Here is a 24939-nt window from a genome sequence, read left to right as displayed (position 1 = left end):
GTAGTTGTGGTACACGGGCTTAGTTGCTACGCAGCATGTGGGATCTTTCCGGACCAGGGCTTGAACCCGTGTCTCCTGCATTGGCAGGCAGATTCTTAACCACTGCGCCACCAGGGAAGTCCGGCAGGCGGATTCTTAACCACTGTGCCACCAGGGAAGTCCCTGCATGAACTTTTTTTTTTTTTCTTCTTTTCTACCATAAAAACAACATGAATCGGGACTTCCCTGGTGGCACAGTGGTTAAGAATCCGCCTGCCAGGGGGCTTCCCTGGTGGCGCAGTGGTTGAGAGTCTGCCTGCTAGTGCAGGGGACACGGGTTCGAGCCCTGGTCCGGGAAGATCCCACATGCCACGGAGCTACTGGGCCCGTGAGCCACAATTACTGAGTCTGCGCATCTGGAGCCTGTGCTCCGCAACAAGAGAGGCCGCAACAGTGAGAGGCCCGCGCACCGCGATGAGGAGTGGCCCCCGCTTGCCACAACTGGAGAAAGCCCTTGCACAGAAATGAAGACCCAACACAGCCATAAATAAATTAATTAATTAAAAAAAAATTAGAACGATTTACTTTAAAAAAAAAAAAAAGAATCCGCCTGCCAATGCAGGGGACACGGGTTCGAGCCCTGGTCCAGGAAGATCCCACATGCCGCGGAGCAACTAAGCCCGTGTGCCGCAACTACTGAGCCTGTGCTCTAGAGCCCATAAGCCACAACTACTGAGCCCACGTGCTGCAATTACTGAAGCCTGCATGCCTAGAGCCCGTGCTCTGCAACAAGAGAAGCCACCGCAATGAGAAGCCCTCACACCGCAACGAAGAGTAGACCCCACTAGCCGCAACTAGAGAAAAGCCCATGCACAGCAACAAAGACCCAACACAGCCATAAATAAAAAATAAATAAATAAAAACGCTCCCAATCTTTAAAAAAAACAACATGAATCTTAGATCAGGCAAAAATCTTAGAAACATTTTCTTAAATGTGTAAAAACAGAAGCCCCAAGGTGACACAACTCACCCAAGGCCTTGCAGCTGCTGGTTCCCAGATCTCAAGTCTCCTGACACTCTGTCCCTCCCTCCTTACTGCTCCTACGTGAGAGCTGCACCCACCGCAGCCCAGAGAACAGCCTGCAGGGAGTGAGGCGGCATAGATTTTGGAGTTATGGTTTCCTCTAAACTGTTACCAAAAAGAGGAAATTCTATTTACATGAAGGAAAGATGTGAGCATGAATTCTTCAGGAGCGCTGTGCTGGGGGCGGGGTGGGGAGGGGGGGCTAATGTGAATGCTCGTCACATTATCGCAGACAACAACTGTTCAAGTCAGGCCACTCAAATTCACCTCCCATTTTAAACAGTCAGAGCCCTAGAGAATGGAGGTACCTCAAATACACAGCAAGCCCTCCCTCCATCTCTCACTGCCACCGTCGAGCTCCTATATTAAGAGCACCTTCTGTGAGCAACATGGTATTTATTGTTCCAAGAGTACGGCATTTGGCATCGACAGACCTCTGTTCTGGAACCTGTTCTGCCACGAACTAGTCTTTCCATTTGTAAAATGGCTCTAACACCTGCCCTTCCTACCTCAGTGAGCTGTTGTAACTAAAAGGGTTCAGAAAAACTGCGAGATGCTGTTCAACATAAGGTACTACAACCATGCTCTTGAGAGTTTTGATACAGAGGGAAGACCAGAGGGTTCTCTGCAACAAGAGAAATTCACAAGCTAGGAAAAGACAAAGGCTTCCTGCTGGCACTCTGACCAAGAGGGGCTAATAGGAAGGCTTCATGTGTGGGGATGGTTATACTGCCCATGTCTGTCTCCTGGAAACCCAGAAAACACTATTTGGTGAGAAAAAATCACCCAGTCACCTCAACTGTGCCACTGACCCCAGAGGCCATCTCAGCAGTAACTTCCAACCTGTCTTCTTTCTCAGCTCTGGAGATGCCAGACTTGACTTCAGGGATAGGAAGGGATTATATTGCAGCAAAATCACCACCAGAAATTTTCACCTGCCACATACTAATGGAGCCCTGAAGGGACCCTTACAGCTCATCTGCCCATGATTCCTAAATCTGACTTGTCATGAGAATCACCTGCAGGGCCTTGTGAAAACAAAGATCTTGAGCCTTGCCCAAACTTTCTAAATCTCTAGGGCTGAGACCAAAGAATCCATACCATTAAAGCTCCCCAAACAATTCTGAGGATCAGCCAGACTGGGGTACTCTCTCATTTTTCATATGAGGTGTCAGTGATTAGGTGGAGCCGGGGGTGAGACTAAGATCCAGCCCCCATCTGCCCGTTCAAGAATCGCCCCCCGCTCCCCGCCACCAACCTGCTGCCTCTCCTGAAATCTTACAGCGTCTACTCTGAGCCCAGGCCATTTCCCCTTCATAGATGAAATGTTGCCCAACTTGCAAACCCAGGAGCCATCTTACTCCACCGAAAGAACAGGACCTAACTTAAGCCCAGTTCTTTACCCACAGGGGCTTCAGACCTCTCACTGTACTAGGCCACTCTGCTCCTGTGTCCTGTCACTGTCCAGAGCCTAGAACTTAGAAGCTAATCAACCCTGTCCTCTTTACAAATAATCGTTTTTCAGGTATTGACTCATATATGGCAGTAATCCCAATTATACAAACAGTGGATGCTATGAAAAACTACTGACATTAGTCTTTTATGAATGAGGAAGTAGCAAATTTCTTCCAAATGTAGATTCTCTTGCGATACCTCTGAAATGAGTGGGAATTTCCTGAAAGCAGGTGGGCATGTCACCAGGTGGGTCAGCCTGACAGATGTCTGGGGTCAGAGGGAAGCCAGCTTGGGTTTAACACTTGAGTAGGGTCATGGATCACAGTCTTAACAAGTACTTTACTAGTTTGAAGGAGAAGGATATGTTTACAGAGGAAACCACCAATGTTATGGGAAACAGTGTTCAGCATACTTAAAAAGTATGACTCACATACTATACAATTCTGTAAAAAAGGACTCTGTAATATACAACCAAAAAACAGAAAACTTGGAAAGTGACATGTCCAAGTCCACACAGCTACTAGGAGCATGGTTAGAACCTGCCTTCAGGACTGGGACCCTGGCCGCTGGGTGCAGCTGAGCTAGATTACTGATATGGCGCAGCTCATGGGGAAATCCAAATGCATCATCCCAAATACCATCGTCTCTGCTTTCACCCCCTCTGTTGCCCAGGCTATCAGGGTCTATTGATAGTTCAGATATTTCACTCGTTAAATTATAGGTAAAAAGAAAGCAATTTTTAAACTTACACCTTTATATTCAATTTCAGTATTTACTGAATGTCTGCTCTGAGTCAGATATCCTGGGCCTAGGGAAGCACAGATGAGTAAGACGGTTCATTACGTATCACACAAGGCACAACGACACCGAAGCCCGCCCCAACTGCACGGCCCAATTGCGGGGAGAGCATTTTGAGCAGTAACGATAAAGGAATTTGATGATTTCAGTCTGGTCTCTGGTGAGAACTTATCCACATCACAAAAGTCCAACCCTTCCAGCTCATCCTCAGACTTGAGAAGGCGTGAACTGTCAGGACGCCAGCCTGAGCATAAGGCACAGGCTCTGAAGATTTCAACAGCAGGAAATTTCCACTCGGAGGCCTTGGGGAGACCAGGGGTGGATCTGGAGACAGAGGGAAGCCAGACATGATGCCCAAGGTATAACTTCTCTAACAGCCCCAAAACCACTGGAGATGTGAACTCCAAGAAAGCACATTTCACTTTTTCAAACAGTTTAACTTTGGGGCAATTTACAAAGTGACAGGCAGTTGTGCTCCATGAGAACCCAAGGTGGTTCCATCCTGTTCCTACCTCCCAGTGACCAGCAAGTTTGGGTGGGATCTCCAAGCCCAGCTTCTCCCATTCTCGCTCCTGGTACTTCTCATACTGCCGGTAACCTGCGTACCCGCCACCCGTTGCGACCAAAAAGAGCAGGGGGCGCAGCAGGGACAAGGTTCGGGCAGGGGCAGTGTGGACTTTTCTGGAATCTGTAACAAAAAGCAGGAAAATTTTGAGCCTGGGAAAAGGGACGGGTATGAGTCACGCAAACACAGCACCAACAGGAGGGCTGGGAAAAGCCCTCAGCAAAGCTGACTGGACCCAGAAGGGATCTGACAGGGAGGTGCAGCCCTGAGTCACTGCAAAGACCCTGCTGCCTCCAAATTCTATCTAGTAAGGTACAAGCTTCTTTCCTGTGACACTACAGTGCACCCCAACTGCCACCATAATTACAGAATTTAAGATGAAAACATTGAATTACAAAGAGGCCAAGAAACGAATCCAGGGGGCTTCCCTAGTGGCGCAGTGGTTGAGAGTCTGCCTGCCAATGCAGGAGACACGGGTTCGAGCCCTGGTCTGGGAAGATCCCACATGCCGCGGAGCGACTAGGCCCATGAGCCACAACTACTGAGCCTGCGCATCTGGAGCCTGTGCTCCGCAACAAGAGAGGCCGCGATAATGAGAGGCCCGCGCATCACGATGAAGAGTGGCCCCCGCTTGCCGCAACTAGAGAAAGCCCTCGCACAGAAACGAAAACCCAACACAGCCAAAAATAAATAATAAATAAATAATAATAAATAAATAATTTAAAAAAAGAAACGAAACCAGGTTGCCCCACTGGCTACCAACAGGGCCAGGACTAGGACAGGTACCATTTCTCCCGCAGGATCTCTGATTTTACTTTTACGATCCAGGCCCAGCTCTGACTGGACAGTAGTATTCTCCCAAATGCAAAATCTCATAAGCTCTTACAATTCAACGATAAAAGATAAATAGTCCAATTTTAAAATGTACTAAGAATTTGAATAGATATTTCTCCAAAGAAGATATATGAGTGGCCAGTAAGCACATGTAAAGATGCTCAACATCTGTTATGGTTGAATTATGTCCCCCTAAAATTCATATGCTGAAGTCCTAACCCTTAGCACCTCAGTATGTGATCTTACTTGGATAAAAGGTCTCTACAGAGGTAATCAAGTTAAAATAAGGTCAGCACAGTGGGCCCTAATCCAATATGACTAGTGTGCTTATAAAAAGAGAAAATTTGGGGACTTCCCTGGTAGCCCAGTGAATAAGAATCTGTCTTACAATGCAGGGGACACCAGTTTGATCCCTGGTTGGGCAACTAAGATCCCACATGCCACAGGGCAACTAAGCCCATGCACCACAGCTACTGAGCCCACATGCCACAACTAGAGAGAAGCCTGTGCACGCACAGCAACAAAGCCAAGAGCCCATGCGCCGCAATGAAAGATCCTGCATGCTGCAACTAAGACCCGATGCAGCCAGAAAACAAACAAATAAATAAATAAATTTTTTAAAAAATAAATTAAAAAATAAAAAGAGAAAATTTGGAGACAGACATGCACCCAGGGAGAATGCTATCTGAAGACGAAAGCAGAGATCGGGGTGATGTTTCTATAATACAAGCCAAAAAAGCCAAATATTGCCAGCAATCCATCAGAAGCTAGACAAGAGGCTCTCCCTCACACCCCTCAGAAGGAAGCAGCCCTGTGACACCTTGATCTTGGACCTCTCGTCTCCAGAACTGTGAGAGAATAAATTTCTACCGTTTAAGCCACTCAGTTGGTGGTACTCTGTTCCAGTAGCCCTAGCAAACCAATGCATCATTAGTAATCAGGGAAATGCAATTCAAAACCACGATGAGATACAACTTCACACCCACTAGGATGGTTTTAATCAAAAAGACAGATAAGTGTTGGTAAGGACGTGGAGAAACTGGAACACGCATACACTGCTGATGGGATTGTAAAATGGGGCTTCAGTTCTTCAAAATGTTAAACATAAAATTACCACATGACCTAGCAATTCAGCTCTTAGGGAAGTGAAACATACATCTACACAAAAACTTGTCAAGCATGCTCCACAGCAGCATTATTCATAATAGCCAAAAAGTGAAAAAATCCAAATGTCCATCAACTGACAAATGAATAAAAAAGTAGTATAACCATACAATGGAATATTGATAATAAAAAAGAAATGAAGTATTGACACATGCTACAACATGAACCTTGAATACATTATGTAAAAGAAGTCAGCCACAAAAGGCTGCATATTGTATGATTCCATTTATATGAAGTGTCTGGCATAGGAAACATACTAGAGAGACCTAAAGTAGGTTAGTGGGTGACAGGGACTAGGGGTAGGGAGAAATGGGGAGTGACAGTTTAATGGATCAAGTGCTACTATTGTGGGGGGGCGAGGAGGGAATGAAAATATTCTAAAATTAGGTAGTGCTGATGGTTGTACAACTCTGTAAGTATACAAAAAAAACACTGAATTGCATACTTAAAAGGGTGAATTTTATGGTATGAAAATTATATCTCAATAAAGTTATTGTTAAAACAAAATCTCAAGAGCTGACTTCTCAGTAGCCTGAACAAAACCTTCATCCTGTCCTTGGCTTCAAACGGAAGGAAATGGTCCTGCCCATTTGTCCCTGTCCCTCCACCACCTTTTGGTTGTTGCTGTTTCTTTTTCTTTCTTTCTTTTTTTTTTTTTTTTTTTTGGTCGTGCCGAGAGGCTTGTGGGATTTTAGTTCCCCAACCAGGGATTGAACTTGGGTCCTCAGCAGTGAGAGCGCAGAGTCCTGACCACTGGACCATCAGGGAATTTCCTGCTGTTTCGTTTTTTTAACGAACAAGTATAGATGTCATTAATCTCCTCCATTTTCTTTTTTTTTTTTAAAGCCAACTTATTTCTCTCTAGCTTATTTTATTTTTTTAACTTTTTTTGGGGTTTATTTATTTATTTAATTTATTTATTTTATGGCTGTGCTGGGTCTTCGTTTCTGTGCGAGGGCCCTCTCTAGTTGTGGCAAGTGGGGGCCACTCTTCATCGCGGTGCACGGGCCTCTCATTATCGCGGCCTCTCTTGTTGCGGAGCACAGGCTCCAGACACGCAGGCTCAGCAACTGTGGCTCACGGGCCTAGTTCTTCCGCAGCATGTAGGATCTTCCCAGACCAGGGCTTGAACCCACATCCCCTGCATTGGCAAGCAGACTCTCAACCACTGCGCCACCAGGGAAGCCCCTCTCCTCCATTTTCTGATTACTCCTAATGAACCCTTACTATTGAACAACTAAATATTCTACCTCTGACCAGAAAATCTTGTCAAAAAGCAAGAAATATTTTTTTTCCTCTTTCTGAAATATTTGGTGATGAGAGAACTGTTGTACACTCCCTACCTGCACTGAATCAGCACCCAAGGCTGACTGGTCACACTCTCCTACATGCTTCTGCTACACTGGACCTTTCTTCAACTATAGGTCTTTCTCTTGCCTCTCTCTGCTTACTACTCTCTCTTCTCTTCTTCTCTCTCTTACTACACACTCTCTCTTCTCTACTCCTCCAACTGGTCACACTCTCTCTGCTTACTACTCCTCCAAGTAGTAAGCACAGAGTGCCCTCCACTCCTGACCACCTCTCTGCTGCATTTGTCACTTTAAAAAAGAACAGCTTTTCTGCAGATCCAAGATTCTGGCTTGATTTCTGAGGCTCCCCCTGAACCCTTCAAGTGATTCCTATGTGTTCCAGCCTGCAAGTCCTAATTAAATAAGTAACACCTATTAACTACCTTAATAAGCCTTTTGTTTTTATTCTCATTAACCATCTCATTTTATTCCCAAGGTATGATTACTGGACAGTCAAAAATAGCTTCCAGTATGATAGAATAAAAAGGATATTTAGTTAATAAAGACAATATACATTTTTGTACAGGTTCCAATAGCTGCTTACAAGATCCAAAAAGTTCATAAGCCAGTGCTGATGAGGGTGTGGGGAACTGATGTACTCATGAGCACATCCTGCTCAGAGGAGTGTAAACTGGGACAACCTTCTCTGAAGAGTAATTTGGCTTAAATACCAAATTATAAAATACACAAACCTTTTGATCCAGCAATTCTAAGTCTACAAATTTATTCTGAGGATGCACAAAAATATGTTAGTACAGAACTGTCTGTAATAGGAAAAGACTAGGAGCAACTTAAATGTCCAACACCAAACAGTACAGTCATGCGACGGAATACTACACAGCCAGTAAAAACCATCAGATAACAGCAGCTAATGCTTCAGTGGTACCTACATGCCAGGTACTCTAAGCACTTTGCAGGCACAATTCCATCTAATTCTAACAACAACCCTATGAAATACGTGCTGTCTTTATCCCAATTTACTGACAAACTGAAGCAGAGAGGCCAGCATTGCCTCTAACTGCTACTTACTTGTGGAAAAAGTTCTGAGAGGCAGCTTCCTTAAGGACTGAAGGAAATGGCTCAGGGCAATGTCTTCACAGTGATGGCGCCTACAAAAGCAAAAATGAAGCATTAAACACTTTTTTAATTGAAAAGAAATTAGTGGATCAACTTCTAAAGTTTTTTTTTTTTAATTTATTTATTTATGGCTGCATTGGGTCTTTGTTGCTGCATGCGGGCTTTCTCTAGTTGCGGCAAGTGGGGGCTACTCTTCATTGCGGTGCACGGGCTTCTCATTGCAGTGGCTTCTCTTGTTGTGGAGCACGGGCTCTAGGCACACGGGTTCAGTAGTTGTGGCACGTGGGCTCAGTAGTTGTGGCTCACGGGCTCTAGAGTGCAGGCTCAGTAGTTGTGGCGCACGGGCTTAGTTGCTCCACCGCATGTGGGATCTTCCCGGACCAGGGCTCGAACCCGTGTCCCCTGCATTGGCAGGCGGGTTCTTAACCACTGTGCCACCAGGGAAGTCCCCAACTTCTAAAATTTGAATATAGTCTATAGATTCAATAATAGTATTGTGTCTGTGTTAATTTCCTGGCTTTGACCATTGTACTGTGGTTTTTGTAAGAAAACGTCCTTATACAAAAAGGGCTCAAATATTTAAAGGTAAAGGGGCATCAAGTGTTTCAGAAAAAAATATATACAAACACACACTCACAAAGAGAAAAACAGGGAGAGGAAGGGAGAGAGAATGATAAAGCAAATATAGTTGATATATGGGGAATCAGAGGACAGGGTATTTGGGAATTCTCTGTACTATTTTTATAACTTTTCTGTAAGTCTAAAATTTTTTCACACACAAAGTTGCTCTTTTCTTAATTAAGTATAAGAGCATAATAAGAAGTAAACCCGGCACTTACACAAAGCCATACGTTTCTTCACCACAAACAAAGAGCTATACACAGCCTTGTAGCCTCTAACCCCTACTCATTAAAGAACCTAATAAAGTGGTTGAAATTTTAAACTGTTTTTTTTTTTTTTTTTGGCCGCGCCACAGCTTGCAGGATTGAACCCATGGCCCCTGCAGCGGGAAGTGTGGAGTCCTAACCACTGGACCACCAGTGAATTCCCTGAAATTTTAAATTTTAAATGTTTGCCCTGGAAAAAAAAATGACACAAACCAGGCTGAACTATTCTAATCTACTTTGAGTCTGGAAGGCTCAACTGGTTTGGAATCTTTAAATTAGTATTTGTGGCTACTTTGCCACAAAAGCTACTTTCAAAGAGTGAATAGGGTTTTCAGGCATTCTGAGAAAAAAGTGACTATTCTCATGGCTTCAAGCTCTAAGAAAATATTATTTCTGATTCTTTGTTTCTCTTCTTTGTTTCCTCTTCACCCAGGGAAACTGGACATATCCCCAGTGGCAATAAGTGACTTGGCCAGCAAGGAAAGCATGAATGAATTTTTAGTGAACTGGCTCTCTCCTTAATCAAAGAGCAAACACCCCACCTTCAATTCAGATAGCACTTCAGTTCCCCCAAATATTGGCCTGAAATCTAAAGTAAAGAAACTATGTCCTTGTCAGTGTGTGTTTCTTTTTTTTCCTTGAAGCCCTTTATGAGAGAAGCAGAAATCTACTCTATTATAAATGTCTAAACTGCTATTTTTGTGGAGAACAGAACTGCATTTATGACTTTCATACAATGATATTGACATTCATGGATAGTCAGTAGTTATGTCTCACACAGACATCCTGTAGATTTTATCAGATTTAAACACCTTTGTTTTTTCACATGAAATTTCCTTGACTTAACAACACTCTCACAGCATGGTGCTAACATGATGACTCTGATTCTCCTACAGGCAAGCAAGGTCTGTATGGAGAACAAGCCTGGGACCATGACAATCACCACCCCCCCAGAGGCCAGACAGATGGACAGTTATTAACACAAAGGAGGGTGTATTGCAGTACCTGAATGTTCTTTCAGCAGTGAACAATGCTCATCTCTTAGACTGGGCACTCCCACTGCAAAAGCTAAGCGCCTAAAACCCTGCTTTCCAAATGGAATAAGAACAAGAAGTGTAAAATCTGACTAAAGACTGTATTGTGTTGTGCACACTGCTACACTGTGTGCTCCAGAATTGCTGCTGAACCCCCTAACTGAAAGAATGTTTGCAGACTGTTAAATAAGGCTTTTTTTTTTTTTGTGGGGAGGGGGGTGTGGGCTGGGGGAGGTACAAATGGGAGATAATCATTTATCCACTGTAACCCAATGCGTGGCACTCAGGTGGCTGGTTTGCATACGGATCTTCCTGAGAACAGAGTCTTGGTCTCTCGTTCACTGCTGTAGCCCCAGCTCCTGGAACAAGTGCCTGGCAAACACCCCAGTTGCATCAGCTTGTCTTTCATTCCTGGATCATTCCTATCCTCATATAAATGTTGTACTTTCTCCAATCTTACAGAAACACTGTCCACCCCACTGCAGGCTCTTTAAAAGAGCAATGTTCCCTGTCATCACTTCCTCCCCTCCCCCTCTCTCTTCATCCCAGTCAACCAGGCTTTTGTTCCCACCACGTCAACTCTTGTCAAGGTCACCAACTTCCACGTTGTCAACCCCAACACATATTTCTTGGACCTCGTGTTATGTGACTTCTCAGCAGCATCGGCCACTGGTGAGCCCTTCCTCCTTCCCCCCCCCCACTGAGATATAATTGACATGTAACATTATATTAGTTTCAGATGTACATTATTCCCTATTTGTATATATTGTGAAAGGATCACCACAATTGGTCTAGTTAACATCCCTCACAATACATATTTACAAAAAATTTTTTCTTGTGATGAAAAAGATCTACTCTCTTAGCAACTTTTAAATATACAATACAGTATTGTTAACTGTAGTCACCATGCTGCACATTACATCTCCAGGACTTAGATATTTTATAAGTTGTATCTTTTGACTTCATTCACTTTCTCCTTCTTGAAATACATTTAGCCTTTGGGACCCTGATCTTCCTACCTCTCCAGCCTCTCCCTAACTTCAAACAGCTGCCGTGCCCAGAGTTCAGACCTCTTCTCTGTCTGTGCTCTCCCCCAGACATGTTCACCCAGTCCCGCAGCTTTAAATAGCCAGATACTGAGGACTCCCTCACTGCTCCTTCAAAGACCTCTGGACCATATTTCCACCTGGCTACCCAACATCCCCACTCTGAATCACCTCAAACTGAGTTTGTCCAGAACAGAATTCCTGATACTCCCTCACTCCCGTTCAACCTGCTCCACCCTCAGAGTTGTCCATCTGTGGCAGAGACTAGCCAGATGGTTATTAAATCCACTTCCTCTACTCAACAGACTACATTTCCCAGTCTCCCGTGCAATAGGGTGTGGCCACATAACTGAGTTCTAACCAGTGTAAGAACAGTTCAGACTTCCCAGGCTGTCCCGTTTCAGCCTGTTTGATGCAAACATGCAGACTTTGGGAAGCCATGTATTAAAGATGGCAGGAGATGGGTCCTCAAATCACTGCTGCCCTGCAGATCAGGCGCACCCACTGGGACTTTACATGATTGAGACAAAAACTTTTACTGTGTTAAATCACTGAGATGCTGGAGTTTACCTGTTACCACAGCAACACTGCTATAATTAATATACCATCTCAGAAAAAAGGCACCACCATTCACCCAGCTGCACAAGTCGAAACCCTAGGGACTCCTTTGTAAGTCCTTTCTTTCTCACTATCCACATTCAATCCACTGACAAGGCATGAAGTCTCTACCTTCAAAATACACACTTATCTGCCTACTTCTCTGCCACCACTCTCACTCTGGCCTGATCCACCAGATCTGTCACTGAAGGACTGCACTAGCCTGTTCCCCCTGCTTGGCTTCTGTGTCCCATTCACCACAGAACAGCCAGAGTGACCTTTTCAAAACAGAAAATAAGACCAGACCCTATGTAAGTGGTCCTCGCTGAACCCTCAGACCTCCTGCTGCTTCCCTTCTCCTCACCCACCTGCCCCCATTCCTTGCACACTCACGCCTCTGCATTTGCTGTTTGCTCTGCTGGGCATACCCCTCCAGCTGGCTCAGTCCCTCCTCATTCAGTTCTCTGCTCAAATGCTTCCTCCTGGTTGGTTTCTCCTCACCACAAGCCCAAAAGTTGTCCCTCTGGAGCGTTCTTTAACCCCTTAATTACCTGCCTTTATTTTTCTTCGTAACACTTCTCACTACCCGAAATGAACAGATTTTATATATATTCACTCATTTGTTTACTGTCTGTACCCCTCAGATGCAGGGGTTTGTCTGTCTTCCCCCTGGACCTCAATCTCAACAGTGAGATTAAGCTTCAGAGAAATGAACGGCTGGCTAGGTTCAATCACATGTACCTTCTACATGGTGAACTCACGTGGGCCTCCTGCAAGTGGGCAATTAAAGCCCAGGATTAAGCACTCAAGTCTGATTGTGTGGCTCAGATCTCCATCCTGCCACTTATTAATTAGCTCTGTGACCTTAAGGCATTTCTTAACCAATCCTAAGCCTCAGTTTCTCCACCTGTAAAAACAGGACCTACCTCATTAGGAATAAATGAGACAATCACATAAAACCTTAAGCCCAGGCCCTGGCACCTAGTTACATATTACTATTATTAAAAGTAACAGAGTTGACATTCAGCTGGCACACACTGGGATGGCCATATTAACTGTCTGTGACCACTCTGAATGGTTTGTGTCCACACTGTCATAGTTTTAAATTATTTTTAACATCACCCCTGGTGGCAACACTAACTATAGTCCTTATGTCTCTCCTACTTTTTAGAGCTGTGAAAGTTCTGAAAATGAACTGGCAGGCCTCTTGAAGGCCTCATTCCACGTTCTATCTCATATTATTTAGTAATGTTCCCTTGCTCTTCTACTAAACTGTAAAGTTCTTTAAACACGAGGCCTATATCTTTTAATTCCTCTCTCTTCCCCTGCTCTCCCTCCCCCTCCCGATCCCTGGCACCGCAGTTGGCAGTGGTAGGAATGTCGTAAGTATTCCTGAAGGAAAGTCTTGCACAAGCAATCACTCCTTGGGCACTATGTCCATACTTGCCTGAACCTAAGAATCATCCAGGACATGTGTAAAGAACACAGCTGCCAGAGCCCCAACCTACATCTACTGAACCTGAATTTGGCAGCATTGGGGGATGTACCTGGGAATCTCTTTTTCTAATAAACACCCACCCCATTTTTTCATCAAACAAATTTGGGAAACATGGCCCTAAATTATCACCCATAATTGCTTTCTTTTTTGTTCTCTCACCTTTCACCTATCACCCAGGTACTGAAAAACTTCCCTGCAATATGAGGTTTTCAAACATATGTCTCACAGACACTGCTTTACTTAAAAATCATGGAAATGGTCTCTTTTGGGGTTTTTTTGCATCTAAATATAGTTCCCATCTGGATACGTAATACTTTTGAAAATTGAGTTCTTACTGTACCCAAATCCTCACCCTCCTTAAATTGCACCTAAATCCAATCTTATCTACCTACACTGGTACTAAAGTTATGACTTTTTTTCCCTTTCCCTTTCTAAATGATAATGAGTGAAGTACATCCTCCTCACCATCGTTAAGCAAAAAAAAAAAAGAAAAAATTTTAGGAGGGTCATTTTTTAGTCTTTCCAACTTATGACACATTTTAGATGATTTCACGACTGACTCATAAACAGCACACCTGGTAACAACATTAAAATCACAGAGACCCTTCTGTCCAAATCCTAACAGTTACAATTACATTGCAGAGCCTCCTCCTGAGAAAGTTACACCATTTCTGAGTAGTTAATAATAGAGTGAAGCTTTCGTGTTCAGGGCAATGACAGTTTCTGCTCCCTTTCAGTCCGAAACCAGTGTCCTTACTTCCCAAAATTACAGCGCAAGCTTTGGTCAACGCTGACAAAATGAAGGTTGCCTGAAACACAAAAGTACCGTGTGTCTCTCAAACCTTAGCTCTTTGAAATGACACGGAGCAGCAGACTCTGAGTCATAGCTACCAACATTTTAATCCATTTTCTGAGTCCAAATGTTCCCAAACTGGTTCTTACATAAGCTATTTCGAATAATGAATGTCCTCACGGTAGGCAGCCTGAGGGAAAGGTCCTTGCCTGAGAGAGAGAGAGGTACCCGGGTATGGGTCCCGGCTCTGCTACTAGCTGGCTGGGTGAAACCGAGCAAGTCCCTCCCTCCCTCATGGCCTCAATTTTGCTAACTCCAAAAAGAAAGAGCTTGATTTAGATGACCCCTCTAACAACCTAAGAGTTGGGAGTCACCGGGGTAACTAAGACCCCATTTCCATCATGGACGATTTTGAGATAACCGAGTCCAACCCTCTCGCTTCAAAGACCAAGAATCCGAAGTGAAAGCCGCCCGACTCTCAGTCCAGTGCTCTTCCCACATCACGCCGCCCCTCCCAGCAACACGAATCCCTGAGAAAGAGGCGTCCAGCCCTGCCTCGGCTATAAGTGGCGGGCACACAGCCTATTTCACTGGTTGGGTCTTTTTGTTTATATCTTTGCTTTTTGTCCCTTGTGAAAAGGGCAAGGAGAGAGCGCTTAGGCCAGACGCGGACCGCCCTACGCGGCGGCAGTCGCACCTGCTCGCGAGCTCCAGGTCAAGGTGAGTGCCTACGTCTCCACTCGAGCTCTCCTCAGGGCGAGCCCGCGACAGAGAAACGATTCCTCTCTCCAGACCCCAGTTTGGCCCCGGCCACCCCCCGCAGGTCCCCAAGCAGCTGTACCTGCTCCGCCACGGTGCGACCCCGCGCAGCAACCTCAAACATCCCTGACCCACAGACGCCGCCATCTTGTCTCCAGCTTCTCGGCGGGACACGCCCCCCTTTTACACGCGAGTCGCACGCGCGTGACGTCACGCGCCTCGAACTCACAGGGCCAATGAAGAAAGCGGAGCGTGTGAGGGCGGAGCTGTCTAAGCTCCTCCCCCGGCTGCTCCGGGTACCCTCCGCATGACTAGGCGGATAGGTGCCGCCGGTGGTGGCGCTTACAGTGCTAAACCTGGACCTGGGCACAGCGTTGCCAGTCCTCCTTTTTCCCTCTGACGTGCGTTTCCGCATGTGCCTGGAAAATCTGATTCACCCAAGGTCCGAGAATGGATCAGCTGAGCTAAATCGTTCATTTTACGGATGGGGAAACTGAGAGCGTCCACAACTCAGCTACCATTGACTAAGCGCTTCCTAAGTGTCAGGCTCTGTGCTGATGACTTAGCATGCATCGTGTCTCATTCTTAACCTCCCATCGCTGTACTATCTGGGAGTCTAGAGACCAGAGGTCTTGGATCACCTAGAAGTGCAATTAGTCGTCGAATGAGGTGCCGGGTGTGATAGCGCGTGCTCCTGCAAAGATTCCTGATCTTCAGATTTAAGGGAAAATAGACTTTTCAGTAGTATCAGCTTTTTTTTTTTTTTTTTTTTAAAGGGGAAAAAACTAGAGACCGCCAGCCAGCCCTGAGAATTATTCTCATTTTAAAGATAGAGAAAACAGAGCTCAGGAAAGTTAACCATTAGAATGCTCAAGGGCACACAGCTATAAAGGAGAAAAGCTAGAATTTGAACATACATCTCTGATTCCAAAACCCATGATCTAACATCCTTCCTTTTAAGCCCTTTGCCTAGACTCTGGCTGAGTATGGGTCCCCAAACTGAAGGAGTACAGCTCCTCTTTTTTCTCCCCTAAGCTGCTAATAGCACTTGTCTTCACCAGGCGTTTGACACAGCAGGAGGGGTATATTGCCTGGTACATGCAATTATTTCTACATGGTTATTTAAGCTCAACTAGGGCATAACCAGGCCCTACAGGGAGCCTAACAGGCATCAGATTTCTTATTGGAGAGGAGACACTCCCTCTATGGTTTTCAAAAGTCTGAAGAGGAGGAAAAAATAAAAGTATAGAATTGGTTTTACTATTCAATTGAGAGTAGTAACTCAAAACCAGGGGGAAGAAAAAAATGGGAGGGGGAGATTATTTCAAAATGAAATGCATTTGGGGAAATTGGATATTCACATGCAAAAGAATGAAGTGGACCCTTACTTTACACCATATACAAAAATTAACTCAAAATGGATCAAAGACCTAAAGCTAAGAACTACAACTATAAAACTCTTAAAACATAAGGGAAATTTTCATGACATTGAATTCAGCAATGATTTCTTGGATATTACGCTGAAAGCACAGGCAACAACAAAATAAGATAAATTGTATTTCATCAAAATTAAATAGTTTTGTGCATCAAAGGACACTGTCAACAAAGTGAAAAGACAACCCTGAGAATGGGAGAAAATAGTCACAAACAATATATCTGATAAGGGTCTGGTATCCAGAATATATAAATAATTCCTGAAATTCAACAAAAAAACATATAACCGAATTCAAAAATAGGCAAAGGACTTGAACAGACATTTCTCCAAAAATAATATACAAATGACCAATAAAAGATGCTCAACGTCACTAATCATTAGGGAAATGCACATCAAAAGCACAAGATATCAACTTCACACCCATTAGGATGGCTATTATCAAAAAAGAAAAAGAGGGCTTCCCTGGTGGCGCAGTGGTTGAGAATCTGCCTGCTAATGCAGGGGACACGGGTTCGAGCCCTGGTCTGGGAAGATCCCACATGCCACGGAGCAGCTGGGCCCGTGAGCCACAACTACTGAGCCTGCGTGTCTGGAGCCTGTGCCCCGCAACGGGAGGGGCCGTGATAGTGAAAGGCCCGCGCACCGCGATGAAGAGTGGCCCCCGCTTGCCGCAACTAGAGAAAGCCCTCGCACGAACCGAAGATCCAACACAGCCAAAAATAAATAAATAAATAAATAAATAAATAAAAAAGAAAAATAACAAGTGACAAGTGTTGGCAAAGATTTGGAAATATTAGAACGCTTTTGCATTGCTGGTAACAATGTAAAATGGCTGTGCAAAACAATTAGGTCGTTCCTCAAAAAGTTAAACATAGAATTATATGATCCAGCACCTAGGTATAATCTAAAAGAATTGAAAGCGGGGACTCAAATAGAGACTTGTAAACCAATGTTCATAGCAACATTATTCACAATAGGCAGAAAGTGGTTCAATAGATGAATAAACAAAATGTGATATATCCATATAATAGAATATTATTCAGCTATAAAAGCATGTATGAAGTACTGTTACATGCTACAACAGTAATAAACTTTGAAAACATTATGGTAAGTAAAATTAGCCAGACACAAAAGAACACATATTGTTTAATTCCACTTATATGAAGTGCTTAGAATAGGCATATTGATAAACACAAAAATTAGAATAAAGGTTACCAGAGGCTGAGAAGACAGGGAAGGGGGATGGGTACAGAGTTTCTGTTTGAGATGATGATTAAGTTCTGGAAATGAATAGTGGTGGTGGTTGTTTAACATGTGAATGTACTGAATGACACTGAATTATACATTAAGTAAAAAATGAATTAAAAGGTTAAAATGGTAAATTTTATTATATTTCAACACACACACACAAAGCAGTTAATAACAAGTGTTGATGAGGATGTGGAGAAATCAGAATAATCTTTCTGTCCCTATAGATTTCCCTATTCTGCATTTTCATATGAATGGAATCATATAATATGTGGACTTTTGTAACTGGCTTCTTTCACTTAGCATAATATTTTCAGGGTTTGTCCATGTTGTAACATGTATCAGTACTTCATTCCTTTTTATGATTGAATAGTATTCCATTATATGGATAGACCGCATTCCTTTATCCAGTCATAGCTATGGACATTTGAGTCATTTACGCCTTTTAGCAATTATGAAAAATGCTGCTATAAACATTCATATACAGTTTATTGTATAGACATATATTTTCATTTCTCTTCTGTGTATACCTAGGAGTGGAATTGCTGGGTTGTATAGTTTAATTGTTTGAGGAACTGACAGATGGTCTTCCAAAGTGGCTGCCCCATTTTACATTCCCACCAGTAGTGTATGAAGGTTCCAATTTCTCCACATCCTCACCAACACTTGTTATTTTCTCTCTTTTCAAAATTACTATCATTATGTCCAATCTAATGGGTATGAAGTGGTGTTTCATTGTGGTTTTGATTTGTATTTCTCTGATAACTAATGCTGTTGAGAAATTTTTCGTGTGCTTATTGGTCCTTTGCATATCTTCCTTGGATAAATATCTATTCAGATTCTTTGCCTGTTTTTAAATTGGGTTATTTATCTTTTTATTATTGAGTTGTAAGTGTTCTTTATATATTCTAGATACAATTCCCTTATCATATATATGATTTGCAAGTATTTTCCTCCCATTCTTCAGGTTGTCTTTTCATTTCTTTTTTTTTTTTTTTTTTGTCTTTTCATTTCTTGATGGTGTCCTTTGAAGCAAAAAAGGTTTTTAATTTTGATGGAATCTCATTTATTTTTTCCTTTGTTGATTGTGCTTTTGGTGTCATATCTAAGAATTCTTTGCCAAATCCAAGGTCATGAAGATTATACCACGTTTTCATCTAAGAGTTTTAAAGTTTAAAAGAGTTTTGTGTATGGTGTGAGGTAAAGATCCAACTTCATCCTTTGCCTGTGGCTATCCAGTTGTCCATTGATTGATTTTCGTTTGTTAAATCAACCTGACATTGCTGGTTATTGTGTATTATCCTTTTTATCTATCACTGGATTCAATTTGCTAATATTCTGTTTAGGATTTTTGTATCTACTTTGTGAGAGAGAATTGGACGGTTACTTTCATCTCAAACTGATTCATATGTATGAAGTTTGGTTCATTTTACCATACACTTATCCAGTTGTTCCACTACTATAGCTGAAAAGACTTTCCTTTTCCCATTGAATTGCATGGCGTCTTTGTCAAAAGCAACTGGACATCCATGCATGGGTCTATTTCTGGGTTCCAAAGATTTCCATTTGTTCCATTGACCTATCTTAATTACGGTTGCTTTAATTATAAGTCTTGAAATCAGGTAGCATGGATTCTTCAACTTTGTTCTTCTCTTTCAAGATTATTTTGGCTTTTGTAGGTCCTTTGCATTTCCATAAAAAATTTAGAATCAGTTGGTCAATTTTAGCAAAATGCCTGGTGAGATTTTGATTGGGACTGTGTTGAAACAAGAGATCAACTTGAGGAGAATTGACATTTTAACAATATTGAGCCTCCCAATCCATGGACCTGATAAATCTCTCCATCTTTGACTGTTTACAACCAAAAGTAAATTAGTACTGGCATACTCATTTTATTGTACTTTGCTTTATTGTGCTTCACAGATATTGTGTTTTTTTTACAAATTGAAGGTTTGTGGCAACCCTCTGTCTAGCAAATCTACTGGCACCATTTTCCCAAAAGCATCTGCTCACTTTGTGCCTCTGTGTCATATTTTGGTAATTCTCACAATGTTTCTAACTTTTTCATTATTATTATATTTGTTATGGTGATCTGTGATCAGTGTCCTGTGATGTTACTATTGCAAAAAGATTATGACTCGCTGAGGACTCAGATGATGGTTAGCACTTTTTAGCAATAAATTTTTAATTAAGGTGTGTACATTTTTAGATGTAATGATATTGCACACTTAATAGACTAAAGTATAGCATAAAGATAACTTTATATGCACTGGGAAACAAAAAAACATGTGCGACTCACTTTATTGCAATATTAGCTTTATTGCAGTGGTCTGGAACCCAATGCCCAATATCTCTGAGGTATGCCTATACTTTTACTCATTCCTGGTCAATGCAAGCACCTTAGAACATTTAAATTCCATTTATTCTCTTCCAGCCTTTTGCGATGACATTGTTATACTTTATTCTATTAGGTTTTGTTTTCACGAGGATGTACATAGCAGCTGTATTCGTAAGATGCCCAAACTGGAAACAACACAAATGTCCATCAGCGGGCGAGACTATGGATGAACAAATCATGGTGTGTTCATACAATGGAATGTGACTGTGCAACAAAATGAACAAACTCACAGGACTTGCAACAAGGAGGATGAATCTCAAAAACATTACATTGAGCAAAATAAGTCAGACATCCATAGAGTAACATTATCTGGTTGCAGTGCTATGAAATTTAAGAGAGGGCAAAACTATAATATTAGAGGGATAGAATTCTGAATAGTTGCCTTCCTCAAGGCAGGAGCGATTAACTGGAAGGTGCCTGAGGGAACTTTCTGGGGCAATGGAAATATCTGGGTGGTGGTTACATGGGTATACATTTGTCAGACCTCATCAAATAATAAATGTTAGTTCTGTGCATTCTCCAGTGGGTAAATTATACATCAAGAAAAAGAAAATATCTGGGAAAACCAAAACCAAAAACTACTGATTTACTTTTTTTTTTCCTTTTTTTTTTTTTTAGTTTGTTCCATGAAAACTTTTCCATTTTCTCTCTGACTTGTACTGCAGCCAAGCAAGTTTTGAAAAAACAGTTTTCTACTTTTGTTTTCCAGAGACCATTTCTGGAATGATCCTTTTAAAGCCCAGGCTCGATGTACAGTGAGGGACATGACCCTTTTCTTTCCAGCCCACCTACTGTCACACCAGGTCCTAGTTGTATTAAAAGGAGGAGGAAACAGTGCAGCTGCTTGAGATAGATTCCAGGGAATTTGCCATGGTCAGATGGAACTCTCTGCTCCAGACTCCCCTGGCTACCTCCCAGCAGCCCTTTGACATGCACTGGACTAGAGGCTTCCAGCTACTTCTGTGTTGACAATGGTCTTCTTTGGTCAGGGTAAGTATATGGATTTCATGTGCTGAAAGATTTTGTTTCATCTCATTTCTCCTTTAAGTCATCTCATTCAGAAATGCATTAGATTGGTGAGTCCCCTGGTAAAATCCTAGGGGGAGGAGTTTCTGAGTCCAAGTAGAGATGCTTATCCTCCAGAGTGAAGGTTGGCAAACTAGGTGTCACTGCCTGTTTTGTAAATAAAGTTTTATTGGAACACAGCCACACTCATTTGTTCATATATCACCTACAGCTGCTTTCCTGCTACAACCACAGAGATGAGTAGCTGCAAGAAAGATCATATGGCTTGCAAAGCCTGAAATATTTACTATCTGACCCTTCATAGAGAAAGTTGGCTCAACTGTGGTCTAGAGCACCCTGCATGAGGGCCTCTGTCCTGGCATCAGAGATGGGGGCCGGCCACAGCCTCATAAAAAAACATAAAGGACAGGGTTTGGATATAGTTTACCAAACGGGAAAAGTATCTCCATAGGATGATTTATGCTCTTTGACCTTCAGTTACTACCAAGAATTCAGATTGGAATCAGAGGAATCTGGATCAGGTTAACTGTCCTGGTGGAGAAAGACACAGAGGGCTTTGGAGAACTGGAAATCCTTGTGGAAAAGGCCAGGGAAGGCTTGCTGACGAGTTCAGAGGCAGCAAAGGGACAAGCAAGTACCCAGCCAGTCCAGAGGAGTGGAGGTCATGGCTTTCAGCACCTCATCTCATATCTGAGGCTCCACATAGGTTGTGGGCACAGAAACTTCCTATAGAAATCCCTAGCACAATTCTGCAGGGGAAGGTCATCAACACTTTTCAACAGTGAACAACAACAAAACAAATTAAAAGACATCAAGATACAACCCCTTACATTTTAAGTATATATATAAGCGTGGACGTGTGTATATATATATGCATATATATGTATACACATGCACGTGTTCCAACCCTCTTAAATTTTAAGAATATATACATTGGGCTTCCCTGGTGGCGCAGTGGTTGAGAATCTGCCTGCCAATGCAGGGGACACGGGTTCGAGCCCTGGTCTGGGAAGATCCCACATGCTGCGGAGCAACTGGGCCCGTGAGCCACAACTACTGAGCCTGCGCGTCTGGAGCCTGTGCTCCGCAACAAGAGAGGCCGTGATAGTGAGAGGCCCGCGCACCGCGATGAAGAGTGGCCCCCGCTTGCTGCAACTAGAGAAAGCCCTCGCACAGAAACGAAGACCCAACAGAGCCAAAAATAAAATAAATAAATAAATAAAAATAAATAAATTAAAAAAAAAAGAATATATACATATATGTGTCTGTGTGTATGTAAAATATTTATATATCAAAGCTTTAAGGCCTCTTTCCAGCTATAAAGTTCTATGATTTTAAGGCAATATGTGCCTGATTTGGGATTTTGTTCTATAAATTTTTAAAATAATAAATCAGTTCTAGATTGTGTCTAATGAGGAGAAGGGAGAGGTACTGGACAAAGAGAGAGGGAGGGAGAGAAGTTGGGAGAAAAGGAAGAAGCAGCGATGGAAACAAACACACCCATAAGGAGCTGCAGATAGGAAAAGGAGACTGTAAGGAAGGTGGCGGGTTCACGGGGCCCTCACCTCCAGCGCCCGGCCTCTTAGAGAACATTGTGAATGTTGTTCCGAAGCTGTGTTGCAGACCTAACTGCGGTGCGTGACCTGTACGCAGATAAATGTAGTTGGTGGGGCTTCTCCGGAAGCTCACAGGGTGGCGTGGGGTGCGGAAGTTAGAGCAGGCAGTTCAGAGGGTGGGGGGGGGGGGTGTGGGCTGAGGGAGCAGCTAAGAAGCCTGCCTGACAGGGAAGGGAGCGGGAGAGGGAACAGGTGGGGAAAACCTCCAGAGATCTGAAGACATGGAAGCAGTCAAGTGAAGGGGTGGGAGAAAGAATATTTGCAGCTGACGGTACAGCTTTTGTGCAAAAAGCTTCAAGGCAAGAGACAGCATGGAGGATTTGAGGAACTAGAGGAAATTCAGAGTGTGGAGCGCCTGTGGGAAGCCGGGCTGGAGAGGCAGGTGTTGGGGGAGGTGTCTGGTTTGCTAGAGCAGATCCTGGGGGCAGGAATAGACCTGGGCTCTAACACTTACCACACAGGCGCGGCCAATTAATGTCTTTAAGCCTCAGTTTCCTCATCTACAAAGTGGGGATTAAAAACAAAACATCTACCTCATCAAGTTGTTGTGAGGATTCAAGAAGGTAATAAACACAGAACGCTTGGCACTTGGTCAGAGCTCAACAAACGCGAGTTACTATCCTTATGTGGGGGTGAGGGGAACCCGCAGAAGGATTTTAGGGGAGTGGTTCTGACAAGTGCGAAGTTGTATTTTACAAAGATCACTTAGGCTGCCAGCAGTAGGGGAAAAACTCATCGGCTGCTGCAGTACCTGGGTTATTTGCCGCCGAGTTTGTACACTTCCAGACCATTTTACCCTCTCCCAAAATCTGAAATGAAAATGCAAAAGGGAGAAAGATTCTCAAGACGATTCTTATCCACATGAGCCTCCACCCTCAGCATCCCAGCATGCCCGTGCCCAGAGGCAGGGATGCAGGCTCCAGGTTGGGCCGCACGGGCCTACCTTCCAGGTAGATCTCACGGGCGGTGGTAACTCGACTGGCCCCGCCCCACCTGTGAGCTACAGCCAATCAGACGGCGCGAGGTCAGCAGTGGGTGTGGCTGCACCAGAAAAGCTCCCGGTTCACCTGCGACTGGTCCTTTGAAGAGTAATTGAAGAGAGGGGAATTACGAGGTCTTCAAACACTCACAATCGGCAGGATGAAGAGGACCTCGGCCGCTCTGTCAAGCAACAGGGTCTGTTAATGAAGGCGGCCATTCATTCACCCATCAAATGTTTACTGAGCCCCTACGACTTATACCAGGCACTGTTTTAGGTGCCTGAGGGGTCACAGGAGGGACCAGCGAGGAGCCTCAAAAATAAAGCGTCGGGGACTTCCCTGGCGGTCCATTGGTTAAGACTCCATGCTCCCAATGCAGGGGGCACGGGTTTGATCCCTGGTCGGGGAACTAAGATCCCGCAGGCTGCAGGGGCGGCCTGAAAAAAAAAAAGAAAAAGAAAAAAAAAAAAGAAAAATAAAGCATCAGAAGGAGGATGTGGGGTGGGGGGAGACACACTTTTAGGAGGAGTGATCTGGGAAGGCAGAGATCTGAACAGTGCCTGCGGGAACCATGTGGCCGTGTGGGAGAAGAGCCCTCCGGGCACAGGGGACGCTGGGTGAACATATCATAGGGAGGACCATGCCTGCGCTGGCCAAGGAACTGCAAAAAGGGTCCGCATGGAAGTCCTATACAAACGGCTTCCACCTCAGGAAAACGCAGAAGCAGAAGCACCGACTGACAGCAAGGAGGGAGAAGACGCTGTAAGTTTGAGAAGGATGTTAGAAAGACTCACCGGTGACCCTGAAAGTTGCTGAAGTATTGGGAATTTTCTAGAACACTTCTCAAGAGAAGTCGCAGAAGGAACTGAAGAAATGAGGTCTCCATCATGTGAAGAGGGCAGGACACAGTAGAGGATTCTCCCATAGGTTTGGACCTCTTACTCTCAGGAGGCCCTACCAAGGCTAAGATTCTGTGATGGGGGTGCTAAAGGAATGACAGGGCCGTAGGTGATCATTGGCCTCTTCCTTCTAAAGGAAGAAAAAGTGTAGAGAGGATTCTTCTCCAGGTAATTGTGAAACCTAAGCAGCAGAAACACAGCTGCCAGGCAGGAGGACAGACAGAGGTCTTGACTGTAGAAATCCAAGAATTGGAAGAAGGCCAGAAAGGGACATTGGGCACTGCTTTCCCTCTGGACAGAGGAAGAACATCCTCAGGAATCTCGCTTCTATCTGGAACACGTAGGCGTGGTGTTAAATAGCCTTGTTTTCAGTCATTCTTTCACCAGTTTCCACTGGTTAAACAAAGAGTTGAGAATC

The 24939-nt window shown here is 43.8% G+C and overlaps 1 protein-coding gene across 8 annotated transcripts in view; it reads right to left on the bottom strand.

The window, feature by feature from the left end:
- The window catches only part of PISD (phosphatidylserine decarboxylase), a 39416-nt gene extending 24323 nt beyond the window's left edge, over positions 1 to 15093 (bottom strand). For 3 of the 8 annotated variants that reach the window (XR_005016243.1, XM_036823803.1, XM_036823814.1), the window contains exons 1-3: positions 15002 to 15093; positions 8258 to 8337; positions 3829 to 4004 (exon numbers count right to left, since the gene is read on the bottom strand). Coding sequence is in view for 4 of the 8 variants with exons in the window: in XM_036823803.1 (XP_036679698.1) it covers positions 3829 to 4004; positions 8258 to 8337; positions 15002 to 15066 (321 nt within the window). In the remaining 4 variants the exon portion in view is untranslated. Of the gene's footprint in view, positions 1 to 3828; positions 4005 to 8257; positions 8338 to 15001 lie in introns of those variants that run through there. The other 5 variants (XM_036823804.1, XM_036823806.1, XM_036823812.1 and 2 more) reach the window with 5 other exon arrangements.
- Between the last annotated feature and the right edge of the window lie 9846 nt (positions 15094 to 24939).

Source organism: Balaenoptera musculus, chromosome 14 (assembly GCF_009873245.2).
Source record: "Balaenoptera musculus isolate JJ_BM4_2016_0621 chromosome 14, mBalMus1.pri.v3, whole genome shotgun sequence".
Lineage (NCBI taxonomy): Eukaryota > Metazoa > Chordata > Mammalia > Artiodactyla > Balaenopteridae > Balaenoptera > Balaenoptera musculus.
This window is presented reverse-complemented; position numbering and strand designations above follow the sequence as displayed.